We start from the raw sequence: 19279 nt of genomic DNA on the forward strand, positions 1-19279 counted from the left end.
AAAGGTGTGTCTTCATTTCATTCCACACTTCTTGACTGAAGTACAAAAACAGGTGCGTCTTTCTTGCGCTCAAGACTTCATTGAAAGTGCCAATCGTGACCAGAATTTTTGGCAAATAACTGCAAGTATGGATGAAAGCTGGTGCTTCATTTATGATTTGCAAACAAAGCATCAATTCGCTGCTTGGTTGAGTCCTGGAGCACAAAGACTGGCAAAAGTCAAGCAGCAAAAGCAAGGGTGAAAACGATATTGATTGTACTCTTCGACTCAAAGGGCTTGATTCTCATGAATTTGTCCCAACTGGTCAAACTGTGAATTCTATATTTTATTTGGAAGTAATGAAACACCTGATGATGTGTTGCATTAGTCGAAGCCGACTCGAGTTCCTGGATCGAGGCAGTTGGACTCTTGCATGAAAGTGCCTGGGCACACATGGTAACAGTTATAACACATTATGCCACAAATCAAATCACTGACTTATCCACTTGCCCTGTTCACCCGACTTGGCTCCAGCAGATTATTTTCAGTTCCTGAAACTCACGTTGAAGATGAAAGGCCACTTTTTCGACGACATTCCGGCCATCTAAAGGGCTTGAACCAAGCAGTTGAAAGCAATCCCACGTAGTGATTTCTCCAGAACATTTGTTGGGCTCTACCGGCGCTGCAACAAGTGTATAACTAGAGAAGGGTTCTACATAGAGGGCTGATGTGAGTAAATTCATTTATCTTTAAATCTGTATTTTTATTCAATTTAGTTTGGGTATTTTTCAGACATACTGTGTATGATTGACTTTAATTTGCTTGACTTTTAGATATGACAATCCAGAATTCTCTGGATATTTTGTGCAGTTTTATTAAGTGGGACTCATAGACAGCTACTTGCCTTGCTTGAGTAGAAATTGTATCTGCAGCTTGTTATACATCTGGATTGTTTGGACAGAAAATGTGAACTAAACAACAGATGGTAAGAGAAAATCCATGAAATATAACTGATCACCCTAACCTTGAAATGTATATTTATAGTAAGTAATTATTTTTGTTGGATACATTGATAAACTTAAATACATATTTAACTACATAAACACTGCTACTGTACTTTAAGCATAATTTGATTGAATAAATAGTTACAGTTTACAATAATACTTCTAAGAATTATACTTAAAGAAACATATCAACAGTAAATTGCACAATAGAGACAATCTCTGATCTTTCTAAACGTATATAAATCAGTAACAATGTAGCACTATATTAATGTTTTTAAATGAACACATGGACATAATCTTGTAATCTAGAGGTGGAAAAACACAACATTAAATTATTTCAGTTAGAAGCCAGACTCCAATCAATCTCTTGCACATATGTGGAAAAATTTAAGTTCTGCAAATTTTTAAACGATTCAAATCAGAAGACATTTATAACAATGAAACAGTATCAAGAACTTCTTATATACAAGCTTATGTTCTTGTGATAAACTCTGATAAAAATATTTTACAGTATCATACAAAAAAAATTCTGTTTTCAAGGAATATTTGTTCAATAAATCATAAATATAACAAAATTTCTGGTTGCAGGAAAATAGGTAATTTACTACAGGAATTCTTTCAGAGAGATATGAGATTGAACCAGATACCATATCTCATACAAAAAATGAGTTACTCTCTGACATAAAACTAAATAAATATACTGAAAACTGTATAAAAAATTTTAAATTAAAAGCAAATGTCCATTTTTCTAGTAAATAAAATATATTTAACAAATGCTTTAAATAAATCAACATTGAAGTTTATTATTAAAACCAGCTTTAAGAGAGCAGAATTTCAAAGGAAGAGAAAATGATTTGTTTACTGGAATGTTTGAAATGTAATTTAGGGTGGCTTTCAATCCTAGTATCCTTAAAAGTAGTCCTCTTGTGACTACACACACTTAATCCAGTAGCCCATCACTGATAATACCAGCTGCGCTATTGCATTTTTCATTATGCTGTTATTTAATGTCAAATTGGGACATTTTCAGCAGTATCCTCTGGTTTGGAAACACCCCGATATCACAAAGAAGCATGCCTAGTGAATAAGAAGTAATTCTCCATGCACTAAAGAATTCCGTGCTTGACCAAGAAATCCTAGAGTGCGTGTGACAAATGGGCAGGTTCATTATCATGATGCAATTGCTGCTAACATGATTTCCATAGATCTGGTCTCTTATGCAATTCCATCAAAAAATGATATAGAAACTCTAACAATACTGTTTGTAGACAGTTTGGCCTTTTGGTGCGTATTCATGATGAGCAACAGCAGTAGCACTGAGCTTTGGTTTCTGGATTGTAACCATATACCCATGAATCATCACTACTTATCTTGTCTGAAGGAATTTAGGATTATCACTGGTGTACTCTAGTACACCAGAGATGATGGTAGGGTACTGTGCCCTATGTAACATCAAAGGAATCTCTTTCAAGTAAAAACAGCTTAAAAATTGTTGCTAAAAACATGCTAAATAATATGAATTGATTTAATTTGGGTATCATCAAGATTTAGGCAAAACTTGAAGCAGAAGTTTGTTTCTGCTTCATAATCCATCACTGTATACAAATAAAAGTATGATGAGCATGTATTAGTTACCAAAGATGATTGACAGCAAATAACTTATTTATGAGATTGAATCAAGAGTAAAGTTCTCTTGTGCACTCTACGATTCTAGTGCACATTGCCATTGTGCACTAGATTTTACTGCCACTTCATGCTGAGTGTACCACTCTAATACAAATATTTACAAAGAAAAAATAAGATTACATGTTTTGAACACACCTCATACAACTGGTTTAAGAAAAATCAAAATTTAGTGATCAGTGTTCTGGTTGGCTGTTCTTTCTTTTAACCACTAAGGAGTTGTACTTCATGAATATACAAAAGATGAAACTAAATTACCATGAGGTTCTCTATCAACTTTGTGTTATTCAGCACTAGAAATAGTGGAATTCATAATTGCATCATAACAACACTATAGTCCACTAAAGAATTTGATTTAGGATTTCTTGACCAAGCACAGAATTCCCCAGTTTCACCATGCTTTTTACTTTCTTGACTCCTGAAGGCTTGCTGTGATTTCTTGATCTCCAAACTGTAAATTCCACTGAAAGGGTTATGTTTTGAGATTCAAATGATTTAAAGAAAAATGCAACAGCACAGCTGATAGTCATGCCAAAGAGCACTTCCAGAAATATTTTCAGCAATAAAAGAGGTACTGGTTAAGTGTGAGGAGTCAAAGATATAGTTGAAGGAGATTTACAATCAAAAGTCAACAAGAAAGCCATTTTTTACCTCATCTACAGTTGGATACCTTTTGAACAAATAGATTTTTAAAAGTTCCAGAATTAAAAAAAAAAAATTATTGTATTATTACACCATGTGATAAATTAAATAAAAAATTAGTTTTCCAAATGCAATGTAAGTGACTGGAATTTAATGTATATAATTATAATTAACTTACTGGATCTGGAATCCTACTATATTTTAGCACTGCAGCAGGATCAATAATTGCCTCATCTAATACTTGTTTTTGTTCTTCAGAGCTTAATTTGTACCACAATTCCTGATAAGCTTGACGTGTTGAATCCAAGTCATCAGCAATTTTTTCAGCTAAGCTGTTTATTGATTTGAAATATTCATTTGAAACAGTTTCTATAGATGCCATCCTGCAGTCACAATATTTCATTAACAAAAAAATTATGTGCACTTTACTTGAAAAATTAGTAATAATCTATTTCTATTATTTCAATCAGCTTCCTTAATTTACTCTATTCTACCAACTTATTTGAGTTACATCTGAGTAATTATACCAAATTGAATGATGGGATTTAAAATATACTTAATGCATGAAAATTATGATGTTGAAATAAAATAAAATAATCCAAAATGTGTTACTGTACAAGAAAGCTCTCATTCTACTAACAAATATAAAATAATTACAATAAAAAAAACTGAGCAGTAGCATAAGTTTTAAAAGAATGCATAAAACAGATTGCTGCATTTCTCACAGCTTATTACTATAAAATCGACCTTTATTGTATCATGGGCTAATATGTTTTAATCGCGATAAAAAATAACTTGAACAAAAAAATTCAAAATAAAAATATGAGTAAATGTAAGATACTATACCAATTAAATGTACTTTTATGCCACATTTGCTTTATTTGACTATATTTTTTCATTTGTGAGTTATCAGCAATTGTGCATTATATTTCAGCTACTCCTGTAATCCCCTTTTCAACTTCATCCAATAAATATTCATTTCCATGGCTTTTAAAATAAAAAAAATGACTTCAAGCTACATTCACAAAAAAAAAAAATGATGCACTGGAAACTGCTGATAAGGTCAATTTTACAACAGATTACAAGCAGGAGTAACAATGTTAGGTTTTAATGGGATCCCACAAGTGAAGAATAAATCAAATCAAGATGAATGTAAAAATCCATCAATTAAACATCAGTCGCTGGAAATGGCTACATGAAATACTAAATGCATCATGATGCTAAATTTAAAATAATTTTGTTCAGATATAAAAAAAAAAATTAACAGTGAATAATTTTTACTGTCCACCATAGACAAAATATTACATATCTAAAAACAGTTAGGATCCAATTTATATTTAAGTTCTTGCAAAACAACAAGGTTAATAAAAAAATAACAATTTTTAAAAATTCAAGAAAGGAAGAGGTTCTCAATATGACCAATATAAATATTTTTATGAACACATTATGTAAGAAAATATGTTACACCCTACTTTTTACCAAATACATCAATATTTTTGGTTCTTTACATTTTGTACAGGAAATTTCTACAATAACCACATAATAAGTTTCTTACAGGTAACACAAGCAAATGATTTCTTAAACAAAAACAATCTATATACATTAGAGGAATATATCTATTTATTTTTTCTTTACCTATCATTGATGCCTATCAGATTGGTATAATGTAATGATATATGTAGTGTCAATCTGGTATTGAAAATATTTTCATGTGAAAATTTGTTGGAAAAAGGTAAAAAATTATAACATATTCTTGCATTTTTAGCAGCCTTAGCTTACTCTTGTTTTCTGTCAACATTTTTTTTTTTTTTCATGAATAGCATTTTATTTGTCAGCCTATCTATAATTTGAATTAAAATAAAGATTTTAATAAATTAAAAATAACACAAAGTAATAAACAGTAATAAAAATTGATGAAATAGGTGATTTAAAACCCATCAACAATTTTATTCATAAAGTAAAATTCCTGTAATATAAATTATCCTTTTTAACAGCTTAATTTATGAATAATAATAATAAAGTGATCAAAAATATTTTGAAACAAAATACCAATCTACACAACACACAGGAATATATCACACAATCAAAGCAGAGACTTACTCATTTCTCTCAGTGTGTGCAATGTATGCCTATCTTAAAAATGTACAAGCATAACCGAAAGATCACTTTTACTAAACATATATATGAAATTGTGCAAAATATACAGTTATAGCGGCACCACTGTTCTTCAAGTACTGTATTATTCAAGCCAAAAATGTTCCCATCTGCCTGAGAAGCAATTATTACATCATTGTAATAGTTTTTCTTGTTTTAATTTAAATTATAATACATTTTGTTTCAGTTTTATATTATTGTGATTATGGCATAAATTATGCTGCTAATTGCTATACTAATAATACTTTTGTGATTTTTTTTTTTAATTTTACGCTTTTACAATTTCAGCATAGTTTGAAAAATTTATTTTATCATATTATATTATTATTATTCCCATTTTATTATTATTACTGGCCTTGATTTTTCATAATAAATTTATTGAACTGTAAGCATAAATGATTATGCATGGGATAATTTATTTCTACCTAAAAGTAATACAATTCTTTTCAGTAGCAAATCTTTTAGAAAAAAAGAAATTTTTCATGTCTAACCAAATGCAACAGTATTAAGCAACTAAAACTTACCAGGAGTATAAAAAAATTACTAAAGTCCTTCTAATCCACTCAGTGAATCCTCAGTTGTAAAGTCCACTTTATTTACATTAATAACAATGGATACTTCATAATCATCAGTACTTATCTATTATCTGATCGACTCAGTTTTCCAGTCAGAATAATACCTATGAAGCTTATTTTTATCATTATTTTATCTTTACAAGATATATTAGGAGTTATGGTTGGTTGAATAAAAGTTGTTTGTATGAAAGTTATCGGTTAACCAATCTAATCTCTCTTTGATAATAAACTTGAAGCAATGTATTGTTGTCCATAATCTACTGTTTATTCATGTGTTACAGTAAAGTACAGTGTTTTAATACAGAACATACTACATTAGCTACAGTTATTAGTTCATTAATACACCTACCTGTTATCTCTTTAATATCATAAAAGTAAGCCAAATTACTACTATTCTCAATTGTATTTCAAATAGTTGGACATTGTTTTGTTATTCCCAGTTTTTATCTGCGTTGCAGTGCATTTTCTATGTTGTCAGTTAATCTTTTTGCTTGTTTTCGCGTACAATATATCTAAAATCTGGGATCTACCCCTAACATGAAGAAGACAGAGGAAAAACATGAGCATGGCATTATACTGAAACGAAATGCAGTAATAATCACGACATGAAGTTTTATTTCACAAAATACATTTTTGGAAGTGCAATGTAGCCAGTTCTTTGTCCTTTGTTAACAGTTGTATGCTTCATTTATAACTGGAAAAATTAACTATCATTTTGTGGTATGATCATCAGTTAAACATGTGTAAAGGTACTGCTGTAGGTTGGAATAGTTATATAGTGCTGTGAGGTTGGAATAGTTATAGTTTGTTTTCACTACTAAAAATCAGCTGTAAGAAAGATTTGGACTACGGCATGTTCACTAAACAGAAAAATAACACTGAACAAGTTTTGCCACAATTATGGTTGTTTTGTGGAATTTGTCACGAAACAAGAGATCTTTTTACAAGTTTCAGATAGGGCAGCATACACTTTACATGACGTTAATAAAGAGAAAATTGTTTCAGGTACAATAACAATGTCAGAAAGGTTTAATGAACAATAGCAGCTGGTTTTTAAATGATGAAAGAAAATCATAAGTATTCATTATAATAAAATAATAATATTCTTATTATCTCATTATAATAAAACAAATATTCATTAATACTACAATTGGTGCAAATATACACCAAATAGAAAGAATGGGGGATCAACTAAATGGCAGAATAAAAATCATAGAGAAACTGCATGGCAACACTTCAACAGCTACCTAAAGGAGTATAAATAGTGACATGCTATATTAACAATGAAAATTTATTTAATGCTATTCTAAAAGAAACAGTAGAATTCTTGCCCCTACAAAATTTAAATATATGTGGTTCAAGTTTCTCTATTAAATGCATTTTCATAAATACAATTTATTAAAGTCAATGAGGTAACATACAAATTCATATGGGGGAAGTACTTTATCAAAGACATCTAAATTAATCGATTACTTCTAATTGTAACTAGTTCCTCCTGTTACTTTCACTGACGTCTTACTCTGAAAAGTGTAAAAAAGAGTTTTCAGCGGAAATTAATCAATGATTTATAGCATTTGAAAAATGAAGGGTCACTTAGAGGACAACTAAATCATCTATCATTGACTTTTGACTAAGGTATTCTCACTCAAGTTTCTTCAGGCTCCTACTTAGAAACCCAATGTTCTTAACTCTTAGAACTCATTTTTTCCATTCATAATTTTTCTACTTCTGAAATACTGAGCTTAGTTTGCAAGTAGTTTTTTACATAAGCCCATATTAGTAACAAATTGCATTTTAATCAGGATAATTCAGTGGTAGCCATATCACATCATGATCCTTTTTCTAACAACATTGTCCACTAAATAATGCACACACTTCAGTTTTATTAGCCTTTGTTAAAGAATACAGTTTATTTCTCTTTGAATCTGATTTCATTTTTAAATAACAAACATAACATTTCTTACTTTATGATGTTTTTTAGGCTGGATATTGTGATAGGAGTTACTAATATTTACAAAAGCTCAATGATGGCAGCAAGTTTTTTTGTTATCTATTCAAACAATCAATTTGATATACTTGTTAACCCCTGTGCTCTGGTTGGGGTTTCCATATCATTAACGCATTTGGAATGAATTCCTTATCTCAACTAGCATGAAATATTATACATCTTCTACTTTAGCCATATATATTCTTTAAGAATTGGGCCTTGTTTTTCTGAAATGTGATGACAGCACATAGCAGTTTTCTCTAAATATAACAGATTATATTTTTTAAAGTTTGCAAATAAGTAATATTTTTCTTATACAACCAACCTTTCCACCAAAAGACTGATTAATTTGAGTTTTTTTAACATGATTTTGATACTCTTCTCAGTTCACTTAAATCCAACACTTTCCTGTAAAACAGAATAATGAAGATATTCAGTAGAAATGTTTTTCTTTTAAATAAAAATTTTACAACATTTTCTGTACCACATTGGTCAAAACTGTAACAGATTGCTACCTTCTTCACATTTTGTTCAGCATCAATAAGGATGCAGTACCCAGGCCTACTACTTATAAAATAGACTGAAATTCTTTGCCAATTCTTGCTATTTGTTGCAATGACATTTCTGTAGCTTGCAGTTCTTTCTAGGGCCTTAGTCACTGAAATTATTTGATATTATTTTTCAGCCACTTCTTTTACAAACTTATATATTCTGATTACTATTTCCCTATAGTGACTATTAAGAATTTTACTTCTAAATTTTGATTTAAAACAAAATTTTCCATCAGAGTAATATTGGAAATCACAATAAACATTTAACTAAATATTTTTTAATAAAAATTAAAAAATCAAAATCTACAGATCAGTTAGAAGAAACTAAATCTAAAACAAATTTACCTAACTTCGCAATTACTTCAACTTTAACAGGCAAACTTAACCAGACCATCAAAAACTGAGACAGAAAGAAATCAACATTTAAAATAGCTCTGATTACTCACTCGTTCACCAATATTCCATATGCCTTCTAATTACGAGACCCAAAGTAGACTTCATTAATCACAACATAACATTACAACATTCTACAGAGACTATTAAATATAAAACATATTATTCTGTGTACAGTACAGTAATTACTATAAATAGATTAATAACTTCTTTATTAGAAATTAGGGCTGTAGATATAAATGTAACAATTAAGATAATATTAAATCTAATAAATGAATAAATTAAACTAATGGGTGTTTCAAAATGGCTAATGGGGTTTTAAAGCTACGTAATATTTTTCAAGTTCCACACACAAATTAAACATGAAATAAAAGAGAGACTCAAAACAGTTTTAGCTGTGTAAAAGCTCAGCAACTGTGGCTCTTTCCTCAACTGCAATACGAACCACAAAACTTTATTTTGCAACAAAATTGTGCACCTCCTCACTGGCATAATGCTGTATGGGATTGGTTGAATGAAATTCCCCCTGACTGCTGGACTAGTTGTCGGGGGACCAGATGACAGGGCTTGTTTGTCATTGCCTCCACATTCGCCCAATCTGATCCCATGTGATTTTTTTCTTTGGGGGTTTATAAAAGATAATCTATGTGCTACCATTACCAGCTGACCTACCTGACTTAAAACACAGCATTGAAGCAGCTGTTGCATTAATTATTCCAGACTTACTGATTAAAGTATGGGATGAACTCTCCTATTGGCTGGATGTGTGCCATGTGATGAATAATAAAACCCCAATATTCATTTTGAAACACGGTATATTATTGAATATACCATGTTATAAAATATATATATATATATATATATTGATATATAAAAGGATTCTGTTTATTTAAAAACTCTGCCTAAGCAATTTTAATTAAGTGTGTAGCTCTAACTCTTTTTAATGCAATGCTGAGCTATGCAATAAACATGGTACTTATTTTTTAATAAGTGAATTTTTTTCTTAACATAAATTACTGAATACAATTATCTAGCAGGTTCCTTAAAATCAAAAAAAAATTCACCTAACTAAAGAAATCACCCTATTTCTGAATTCTTTGAAATATATCAAGTACAAACTTCTTTTATATTAACATGATTAATAAACCCTCTAGTAACATTGTACAAATACTATTAAATATATAATAAATTATTCCCCAATCAAGTAACATTTGACTTATGTGAAAAACCTCTATTATTACAATGTATTGTTACTCGACACAGAGTAAAAAAAATAGTAACAACTGGTTTTGTTAACCAATATCTAATACATAACAACTATCAATGCAATATAATTATATGATACACTAACAGATATATCAAAAATATTATTTAATATAAATGGAGTAAAAAAATTATTCTAAATATTACAAAATAATTTTCTAATTTTACAAAATGAACATTTGGTTTAAAGTATATTAACTCATTACAAGAGAACAAATGTAAAGGAAATATGTTGAATTTCAAGAGAAGTATCAATAACAAAATAGGCTGGGTTTTATAAAGTACTATAACAATACAAGCAAATAAATTTCTTTTTTATAAGTCATCGGAATTCTAGAAGTGCAGTTGACATGGTTAAAAGATTACGTTATTCCAAAATGTATATAAAAAGATTTTGTAAATGTAATGAAAGTAATTTAAAAAATAACCTTACATTTTTTGGTCCGTATATGAAATATTTTATTATTTACTAAATGAGATAATATAAAAGCATAAAGCAATACATGAAGGTAAAATTAATAGCGAAATATATCACTAATAGCAGAAAAGTCCATGGATTTATCACTGGCTAAACATTTGTTGATATTAAATTGGTAATTATAAATGGGGTTTAATTTTCATAAAAATTTACAGATATCATTGAAAAATTGAATGTGTTTTAAAGAATCTAAAAAAACAAAGAAATACGATAAAGTCTTAAAAATGTTATCATAATTCAATCATGAATAAATGATAATTTGTTTTTCGAACAATCGTAGGCCAAGATTTAACCTAAAGAACAACGTTAAAACTATGGATGGCCTAATTATGATATAAAATAACTACCACTGAATAAGCAAAATCCAAATACTCACTACAAAGAATATCACAAAATGGAATAAGGCAGTAAATGTAAATACCTATTTTTCCTGAAGGAGCAGAAAATTTCATTAATTACATAGCAAATTTATTAAAATAATACAAACAAAAAGCGATCAATCTAGCTTCTTTATTTTGCAGTACAATGCACTAATATATTGTATAATAAATTACTACAACACGAAATATCATAAATTTATTTTACTACCAATCGACAGCAATCAACAAACCTCAAACATAACCCCTCTACAGACATTGACGTACGTAAAAATGCGCATGCTCCAACAGCGAGATAAATAATCCCTGTATTAGTGATACAGCCTTCATTAATAAGAAAATCCAACCAAGTATACCAGGATTGATAACGTACTTCAGACTAGTGCCAAGCCACGAGAACATAGAGAAAAATTGGTATCATTTTAGGTAAAAATACAAGGCACGCATTAATTTGTAAAATAAATTTGCGATAGAGTTGAGACTACATAAGGGCAAACATATTTAAATATTATAAGACTTATAAATATTATAAGAATTATTATTTAACATTTAGGAAAACAGAAAGAGCAGTAAAGACTACAAATAACTTGTTGGAATGATACTATGTTCTTTTTTATTCTAAAACATGGAACTCGTTTTTATGTGGTTTAGAAGTGTTTTATTCATAATAAGCTTAGCGTCATGAAATCCATTATAGACTGATCTCTATATAACTGCAGAGGCGATCACTTATTGGAATTGGTAAAATTTGAAGCATAAACTAGCGCCACTTAATGAGTGGCAGAACAAGTACAAATAAATAAATGAAACTGCGTAAGCGCAGAGATAAGTGTAAGTGTAAGCGAGTGAATAAACATCCCTCACGATATAGTCGCGCAACCATACAATAGTTTTATTTAATTCCCTGCATCTCATTCTGAGGCGCTGGAGTATGCTTCAATATTGAACACTTAATTGTATTTTACGACATAAGCATCCTCTATCCAGTTATGCAGAGATCAGTGATTATAGAAAATAACAATATACAACATATGGTCTTTGAAAACTTTTCTTTTTTTTTACTTGATGATATAACCGCATAAGCTTGAAGGCGTGTGCGTGGGTAGGATATTGGTTTGCTTGGCATTTCTCTAGCCATCTCCCCATTCGGTCGCCGTAAGGCATAAGATCTGTGCCACAAACGGCTACTGAGCCTCGAAATGTTTAGCGTCCAGTATCCTAACATAGCTCCTAGAGCTTACCTAAAAGTGTGAACGGACTAAGTGTGGTGCCATGCACCAACGGCATACGTATCCCAACCGCTCACTTGTCATATATTTACTAAAATGGGTAGGCGCACCTCGTCAACTACTAAAAATATATATGAAATCCATAAATATAATTTACTTCGCCTAGGCAGCAATTCGCTGCCACGCCTAGGTCGATGAATGCCAGCAAGTACCTGTTCACCATTTTATAGCGCTTGGAGTCACATTAATTTGCTGGTAGTCAGCCATATTCAGGGTTAGCTTCCCACGGCAATGCGGTAAGAATATTTCCCTTAAGCAAACTATGGATGCCGATTAAACAAAGAAAACGCATCTAAGAATACCCATTTGCTGCAATTTGTCCATCAGCTGCAATTTCTAATAGTCTTTTTTGTTAAATTTTCCACCAACCAATTATTAAAATCATTCTGTTGCTGCAATAACTCAATGAGTCATTCTTTTTACTCATTTGTAGCATTTGATATGATATAAAAGCACCTTTTCATCATTAATTTCATTGATATGAAGGTCAGTTTTATCATGTTTATTAATTTGGTTCAACGTGTCTTAGAATTTTTATTGGGGATTTTCTGTGGATGCAGTCATAAGTTTTCTTGAAATCTACAAATGTTATCACCATGTCTCTGTTTCTTTTCCTGTTGTAATTCATTATTAGCTTCGGACTCAAGATCTGGTCTGGACTCATCCATAATCTGAAACCTCCCTGGTATTCTCCTAGTTCTTTCTCGAGTTGTAAACCAATCCTGTTGAGAATGATTCTTGAAAGAATTTTGTATATTGTGTCTAGGAGTTAGATTCCCCTGCAATTGTTAGCGTCTGTTTTTTGTGTAACGGATGGATGTGGCCTATCATCCAGTGTTCTGGTAGTTCTTCTTTGATTCAGATATTGATAAACTGTTGATGAAGGGCAATTTTTACTGATCTTCCTGCATGTTTCCAGATCTCTTCAAAAGTCTGATCTTCTCCTGCTGCTTTCTAATTGTTCATTTCACCCAGTGCTTAGACTTCTCTTACTGTGTGAGGGTTGATGTTTTCTGATGGTGATGTTATGGGGGAGAGGTCTTGAAGTTTAGGAGTTCTGTTGGTTCTTTGCAATTTACGAGTTTGTTGAAATAATATTTACCTAGGATTTCTGCATTGTCTTTATTGTTTTGGAGCAGTTTACTGCTTTATTCTTTATTAGTAGGGTTGGGGTTCGTATTTTTAGAGCTGATTTTTGAAAGTTTTGTAGTATCTTGACTGTGTTTTATTGAATTCTTCTTCTATTGACTTCAGTGTGTTTTTATGGTGTTGTCCTTTTATTCTTTTTAAGGTTTGGGTGATTTCTTTTCTTTGTTGTTCTAGATTTTGGAAGGATGTTTCTGATTTTTGGGATTGGTGAAATAGCCATGCTTGATTGCTTGATATCTTTTTTCCACTGTTTCGTCACATTCGCTGTTCCACCACTGATGTTTTTATGTGATTTTATTGGGGCATTCTTCTGCAATTTTTTTAAGGTTGTTGACTAGCTATTCAAGTTTATCCATGATTGTTATTTTTTTGATTGCTTTTTGGTAATTTTCATTCTTGATTAGGTCCATTTTTCTTCTTGTTTTAGGGGCTGGGTTTTGTTGCTTTCTTTGGGGAGTAAATCTAGTTTTAATTTCGACTAGATAATGATCTGAGCCTGTGCCTATTCCTCAAAGGACTTGTAGATCTCCTTGTGGTGGTGCTTGTCCATGGAGACATGGTCTAGTTGCCATTTTCCTTTAGTGTAGTAGGGGTGTTTCCAGGATTTGAATTTTTGAGGTTTTCTATTGAAATATGTGGATTTTGAGATCAGGTTGTGGTTTATTATCTGTAAAGATCAATGAGTCTCTGTCTGGTTTTGTTTGTTTTCTTTTGGGTGGGTCATTTTCCGATGATGTTGCAGTATTTTCTTTCTCTGCCTATTTGAGCATTGAAGTCTCTGATTAATTGTTTAACATGGTTTTTGGGGATGTAATCTATAGTTAAGTTGAGTAAATCCCAGAACTTTTCTGTTTCTTTACAGTCTTTTGGAGAGCTATTTTTATTATCAGTGGGAGCATGGGCATTTATTATAGTGCAGAATTTTATTAGATGCTTTTAGGGTGAGTGTTGAGATTCTTGGGGATTGTGATTTTAATTCTTTTATGGAGTTTATTATTTTGAGGCTGATAAAAAGTCTGTTCCAAATTGTGGGACATTTTTCATTACTTTCTTCCCAGGTATACCTTTGTAGACCCTATATATCATTGAGATTCCATAGCATTCCTGGTCAGTGTTTCTTATTTCCTGTAGACCCATGTGTAGTCCATTAGGCCAGTTATTATTTTTAGATTACCAGTCCACATAAGTGAGTTTACAGCGAGTGTGAAAATGTAGATGATTTGCTTCGGCTTGATTTTGGACTTTGTATTTTTCTTGTTTGTGTGTGTAATGTTGGGGCATTCCAATGCTTCTAATTGCATGTTATCTTCTAAGTGGCAGCCCACCATATCCAAATGCTGCCTTCTCTGAACTCTTGTATTGCTTGGTTCAGCCAGTGAAGTATTCCTTAAAAGATCTTTCATGGTTAACTCAAGGGTCACCTGTGATGTGACTAGGTACCAAGTTACAGCTCTAGATGTAATCTAGTGAGATGTGATTTGAAGCTAAATGAAGCTGTGTGAAGTTTGTTTGGATTCAGTTCACTGGACAAATTTCTACTATTTGTTCTGCATATATCCAGACACACCTCGTGAAGGCTCAATCCAACATTTGTTAACCCTTAACTGACATGGTGAAAACATATTACACATCTGGCATGGTGGGGTCTTCTTTGACCACAAGCTTCCCCCCCCCCCCCAACAGCCGTCACAAAAATAGTATATTAATAATTTTTTTTCATATTTATTTATATATTATTTATAATATATTATTATAAAATCTTACAAATCAGAGTAATTTTGACTTACTTCAATTAACATTTTTTAGAACAAATTAAAATTGAAAGTTTTTTGTGGACCCTAAGTAAAACACCTTTTCTTAAAAAACTAAAACTATCTAACTTAATTTCTATATTTTTTGTAAAATTTAAACATATTTGACTGCTATTAAAAAAAAAATATAAAATATCAATTAATAGGCTGAAATCTGACATGAAAACTTTGATAGACAGCAGCAGTCTTTTTTAATTATCTTTGCTCACCAGTTTTTACAGACTATTTTGTTAGTGCTGTGCTCCTTGCAAACTCCTCCTTTCTTTTTCTTGTTTAGCCTCCGGTAACTACCATTTAGATAATTCTTCAGAGGATGAAATAGGATGATATGTATGAGTGTAAATGAAGTGTAGTCTTGTACATTCTGAGTTCGACCATTCCTGAGATGTGTGGTTAATTGAAACCCAACCACCAAAGAACACCGGTATCCACGATCTAGTATTCAAATCCGTATAAAAATAACTGGCTTTACTAGGATTTGAACGCTGTAACTCTCGACTTCCAAATCAGCTGATTTGGGAAGACGCGTTAACCACTAGACCAACCCGGTGGGTATGCAAACTCCTCCTGAGTATTTAGAACACCTTGCGATGTACTTCTTGTCCTTACTTCTTGGACACAGATGACACCTACACCTTTTTTAAGGGCCTGGATCCTGTTCACGATCGCGAGTCTCTGTAGCCTCTTCACCTCTTCTCACACTTTGATAAAAGAGATCGAAGATCTCGGGGTAAGTTCTGTTTTTAAAATAGCATAATCAAATGGCAGTTTATGAGTTGTCTTCCAAGCGATAGGAGAAATTCCCGGCTTTCCATACAACCATCTGGATCAGCAGCGTTCAATATAATCCTGGAATTGACTCCCGCAATATTTATAATTGCATACCAAATACTAGGTGACCCATTGGCAATCGGATCAGCCAATGGGTCACCTTCTAGTGTGACGAACAACTGAATACAGGCGCATTTTTGTTCTACACTATCTACTCTTTGGTCATATTGTAAAAAATCCATAATTTTTTATTTTCTTGATTCTGGAGAATGGATTATTATGGCGCATTGCAGAAATCAGTATTACCATTCGATATTTTTTTTTTGGCACATAGCATACAAGAATTTTATCCGCTGTGAAAGCAAACTCACTGGTGTATAATTTACTTTTATCAGGCAAATAACTGCAAGGAATTTCTAGTTTGTTTTATTCATGGTGACAAAATAAGTCAAACCTTTATTTTCAGTTTGTCGACCAGGTCTACATAACTGAAGTAATTATCAGCTAGCTGTAACATTACAATTAGACTGGGCAATCGCATCAGCCAAAGACAGTATCATTTCGGTTGGGAATAATAGGTTTTTGGATTTTCAGCGTTTGTTCCATATAGATAATACCATTTACGAAATAACTGCTCCGTCCATCAACCAAAATATAAATTCTGAAACCATATTTTGTTGGTTTATTTTGTGTGCATACACGGAATCGACATTTACCGCGAAATGGAAACAACATCTTATCTGCTGTTGTGTATTGTCCAAATGAGTAGTTTTTTGGGGAATTCATAACAAACATGTTAAAAATATTTGTTATTACAGCAGCCGCGTCTGTAACTTTGAGCCGATTTCTTGTAGAAGAATCATCACAATGTAAAGCATCTAGTAAAAACAGAAATCTTTTTTTGTCAAAACTGATAGAAAAATGTCTTTTCTGGTTCCATCACTAGCAAATAAACCTGTCAGATCTTCATGATTTGATTTAAATACACCAGTTAAAAATGCCTGTACTTCGGCTTTATCAGTGGGTTAAGTACATTGACAATCAAAATTTTTTTCTCCATATTTTGTCGCCATTTCTGTAATTTTTTTAATTGTGTGTTCTATAATTATTTGGATAACTTCTACATGATAAAAACATGCCATCTATCAACAGTGGTTAGTGGCTTTTTTAACTCTTGCTTCGCCCTTCAAACCTGGCAGCTTGCTATCAAATTATGGGCATGCACACGACCAGGTGGTGGAGCAATCGTAGATCACTTGAATGGTAGAACTTTGTTTTTGAGTCCATTCAAAACATTTCAGGTACACGAGGTTCAAGAGTTAATGAAACATCTTGAGATTCAACCAAATTCTCTTCATCAGATTCAAGAATATGATCTGAGTTATCCACGCACTGTTCTGAATCTATTTCATGCTGACTCTCTTCCGGACTGACATCAGAGGAATCAGATGTAAAATCAATATCGGATGAACTTTCATCTAATTGTCTGTCAGTTTCACATAATTCACTTAAATTTTCGTATCCATTTTCACTTGACAATCAATTCACAAATCAACAAGAAATGTAATAGCATAAAATAGCAAGAAATAATGACAACGGAAAATGTTTGTGATTTCAATTCAGATATTTTTATAGGTAGATGAAAAAACTGTGGTTTCCAAATTTATTTACTAGTTTTTTTATTTTATTATGCTATTTGTTACTTTTTTTTTATTCTTTGTCCATTAGAGATAAAATGGGTATTTAGACTTTTTTGGACGTCTATATATGTCCATGCATCAGTGGAGAATAAAAATTAATTGCTGTATGTGAAAATGTAAACACTAAACAGACCGTGATCGTTTGTCTTTGAGGTTATGTAATGGCAAGTAGTTACGTTATTTTTCTGCGAAATTTTGAAGTTGTATTATATTGCATTACTTGATGATACTAATAATTTTAGTTGAATATATTATATTAATTTTTTATAAATCGAAACATATTTTTCGTTTTGAAATTATATTAAGAAAAGATGCGTGATCAGGAATTGGGCAAAAAGGGAGGTAAAATAAGAAAGCAGTGCCGATTATGTGGAACTTATAGTGTGTATGCTGTGAATATATTACATTGTTTTATTAAATTAAGGAATATTGAATCGAATAATGCATTTGAATCCAATTCGGTGCCTTTAGTTCAACTTATTAATGATTGTTTGGACATTAATGTAAGTTTTGGTATTCGTTTATTATTTCTATTATTGCTGTTATTCTTTTGCACTGTTTTTTAAAAAATATTTTGGTATTTTGTATTCTGAAATTTAACACTAATTATAAATTATACTTATAATTGCTTCAAATATAATGGAAAAGTATCAGTGGGTGGAGTTATGCAGGAAGCATTCAACACACAAAAATATAAAAATAAGATAAGCTTCATCATTTTTTATTTAAACATCTCATTCTATATTATACAGATAATTTCTAATCATAATCTTAGTGTGTTGCTACCTGTAGGACATAAATTGAAATTTTACTAATTCGGTAATAAATTTGTTGTAATGGGAAGTTAAAAGTTGAATATCTTGGTTTGAAGTTTATGTGGGTTTGCTATTCTGAATAATTCCTTGAATTGCTATACTGTGTGTGATATCTAATCTTAAACTAACAATTTCTAATTAATTAACTAATTTTGTGAGATCTTTTTATAGGATTTAATTAAGAAAATATTTTCTTTTTTATTCTTATAACATGTATAGTTTCTTTTTAGTTGTTAAATGCTGTGCAGCCATTTTAAGAATGAATGTTAATTTTTAACAAATTAGTTCCAGTATATGTGAAAGTAGCATGTGAATTAATTTGCAGTGTCCTATTTCCAGTTGTTTAACATTGATTATTTGATGCACAATGCTGTCATACAAAATATGCTTCTCTGTTCTGAATGTTACTCAGCAGGGGGTTTTTTTAAAAAAAATATGAGTTACATTTTTTCATGTTAATTTATTATTAAATTCCATTTTTTAACCTTTGAATACAGTACCAACAAACCAATATTTTTTTTAATATTGTACTTTCTTTATAAAGGATAGAATGTAAAATATTTTTGAAAATATAAGCACAGTACTAATTTTAGAATAAACAAATAAATACCCTTGCAGTATGCTAATGTGCATTGAATCTGGAAAGGTTCTGAATTCA

General features: G+C 31.1%; 2 protein-coding genes across 16 annotated transcripts in view; one reads left to right on the plus strand and one right to left on the minus strand.

Moving 5' to 3' along the window:
• LOC142327081 (metallo-beta-lactamase domain-containing protein 1-like) overlaps nucleotides 1-19279 on the minus strand; it is a 72903-nt gene that overhangs the window by 48176 nt on the left and 5448 nt on the right. For 3 of the 13 annotated variants that reach the window (XM_075369950.1, XM_075369943.1, XM_075369919.1), the window contains exons 1-3: nucleotides 11131-11313; nucleotides 8350-8432; nucleotides 3487-3691 (exon numbers count right to left, since the gene is read on the minus strand). The exons of 1 other annotated variant lie outside the window; for it this stretch is intronic. In XM_075369950.1, coding sequence (XP_075226065.1) covers nucleotides 3487-3691; nucleotides 8350-8390 — 246 coding nt within the window. In that variant the 5' untranslated portion in view covers nucleotides 8391-8432; nucleotides 11131-11313. 9 more of the 13 variants (XM_075369925.1, XM_075369974.1, XM_075369935.1 and 6 more) reach the window with 9 other exon arrangements.
• The window catches only part of LOC142327074 (uncharacterized), a 36994-nt gene continuing 35135 nt past the window's right edge, over nucleotides 17421-19279 (plus strand). Inside the window, exon 1 of one of the 3 annotated variants that reach the window (XM_075369897.1) lies at nucleotides 17421-18309. In XM_075369897.1, the coding sequence (XP_075226012.1) occupies nucleotides 18290-18309 (20 nt within the window). In that variant the 5' untranslated portion in view covers nucleotides 17421-18289. The remainder of the gene's footprint in view (nucleotides 18310-19279) is intronic. The other 2 variants (XM_075369907.1, XM_075369886.1) reach the window with 2 other exon arrangements.

Source organism: Lycorma delicatula, chromosome 1 (genome assembly GCF_047948215.1).
Source record: "Lycorma delicatula isolate Av1 chromosome 1, ASM4794821v1, whole genome shotgun sequence".
NCBI lineage: Eukaryota > Metazoa > Arthropoda > Insecta > Hemiptera > Fulgoridae > Lycorma > Lycorma delicatula.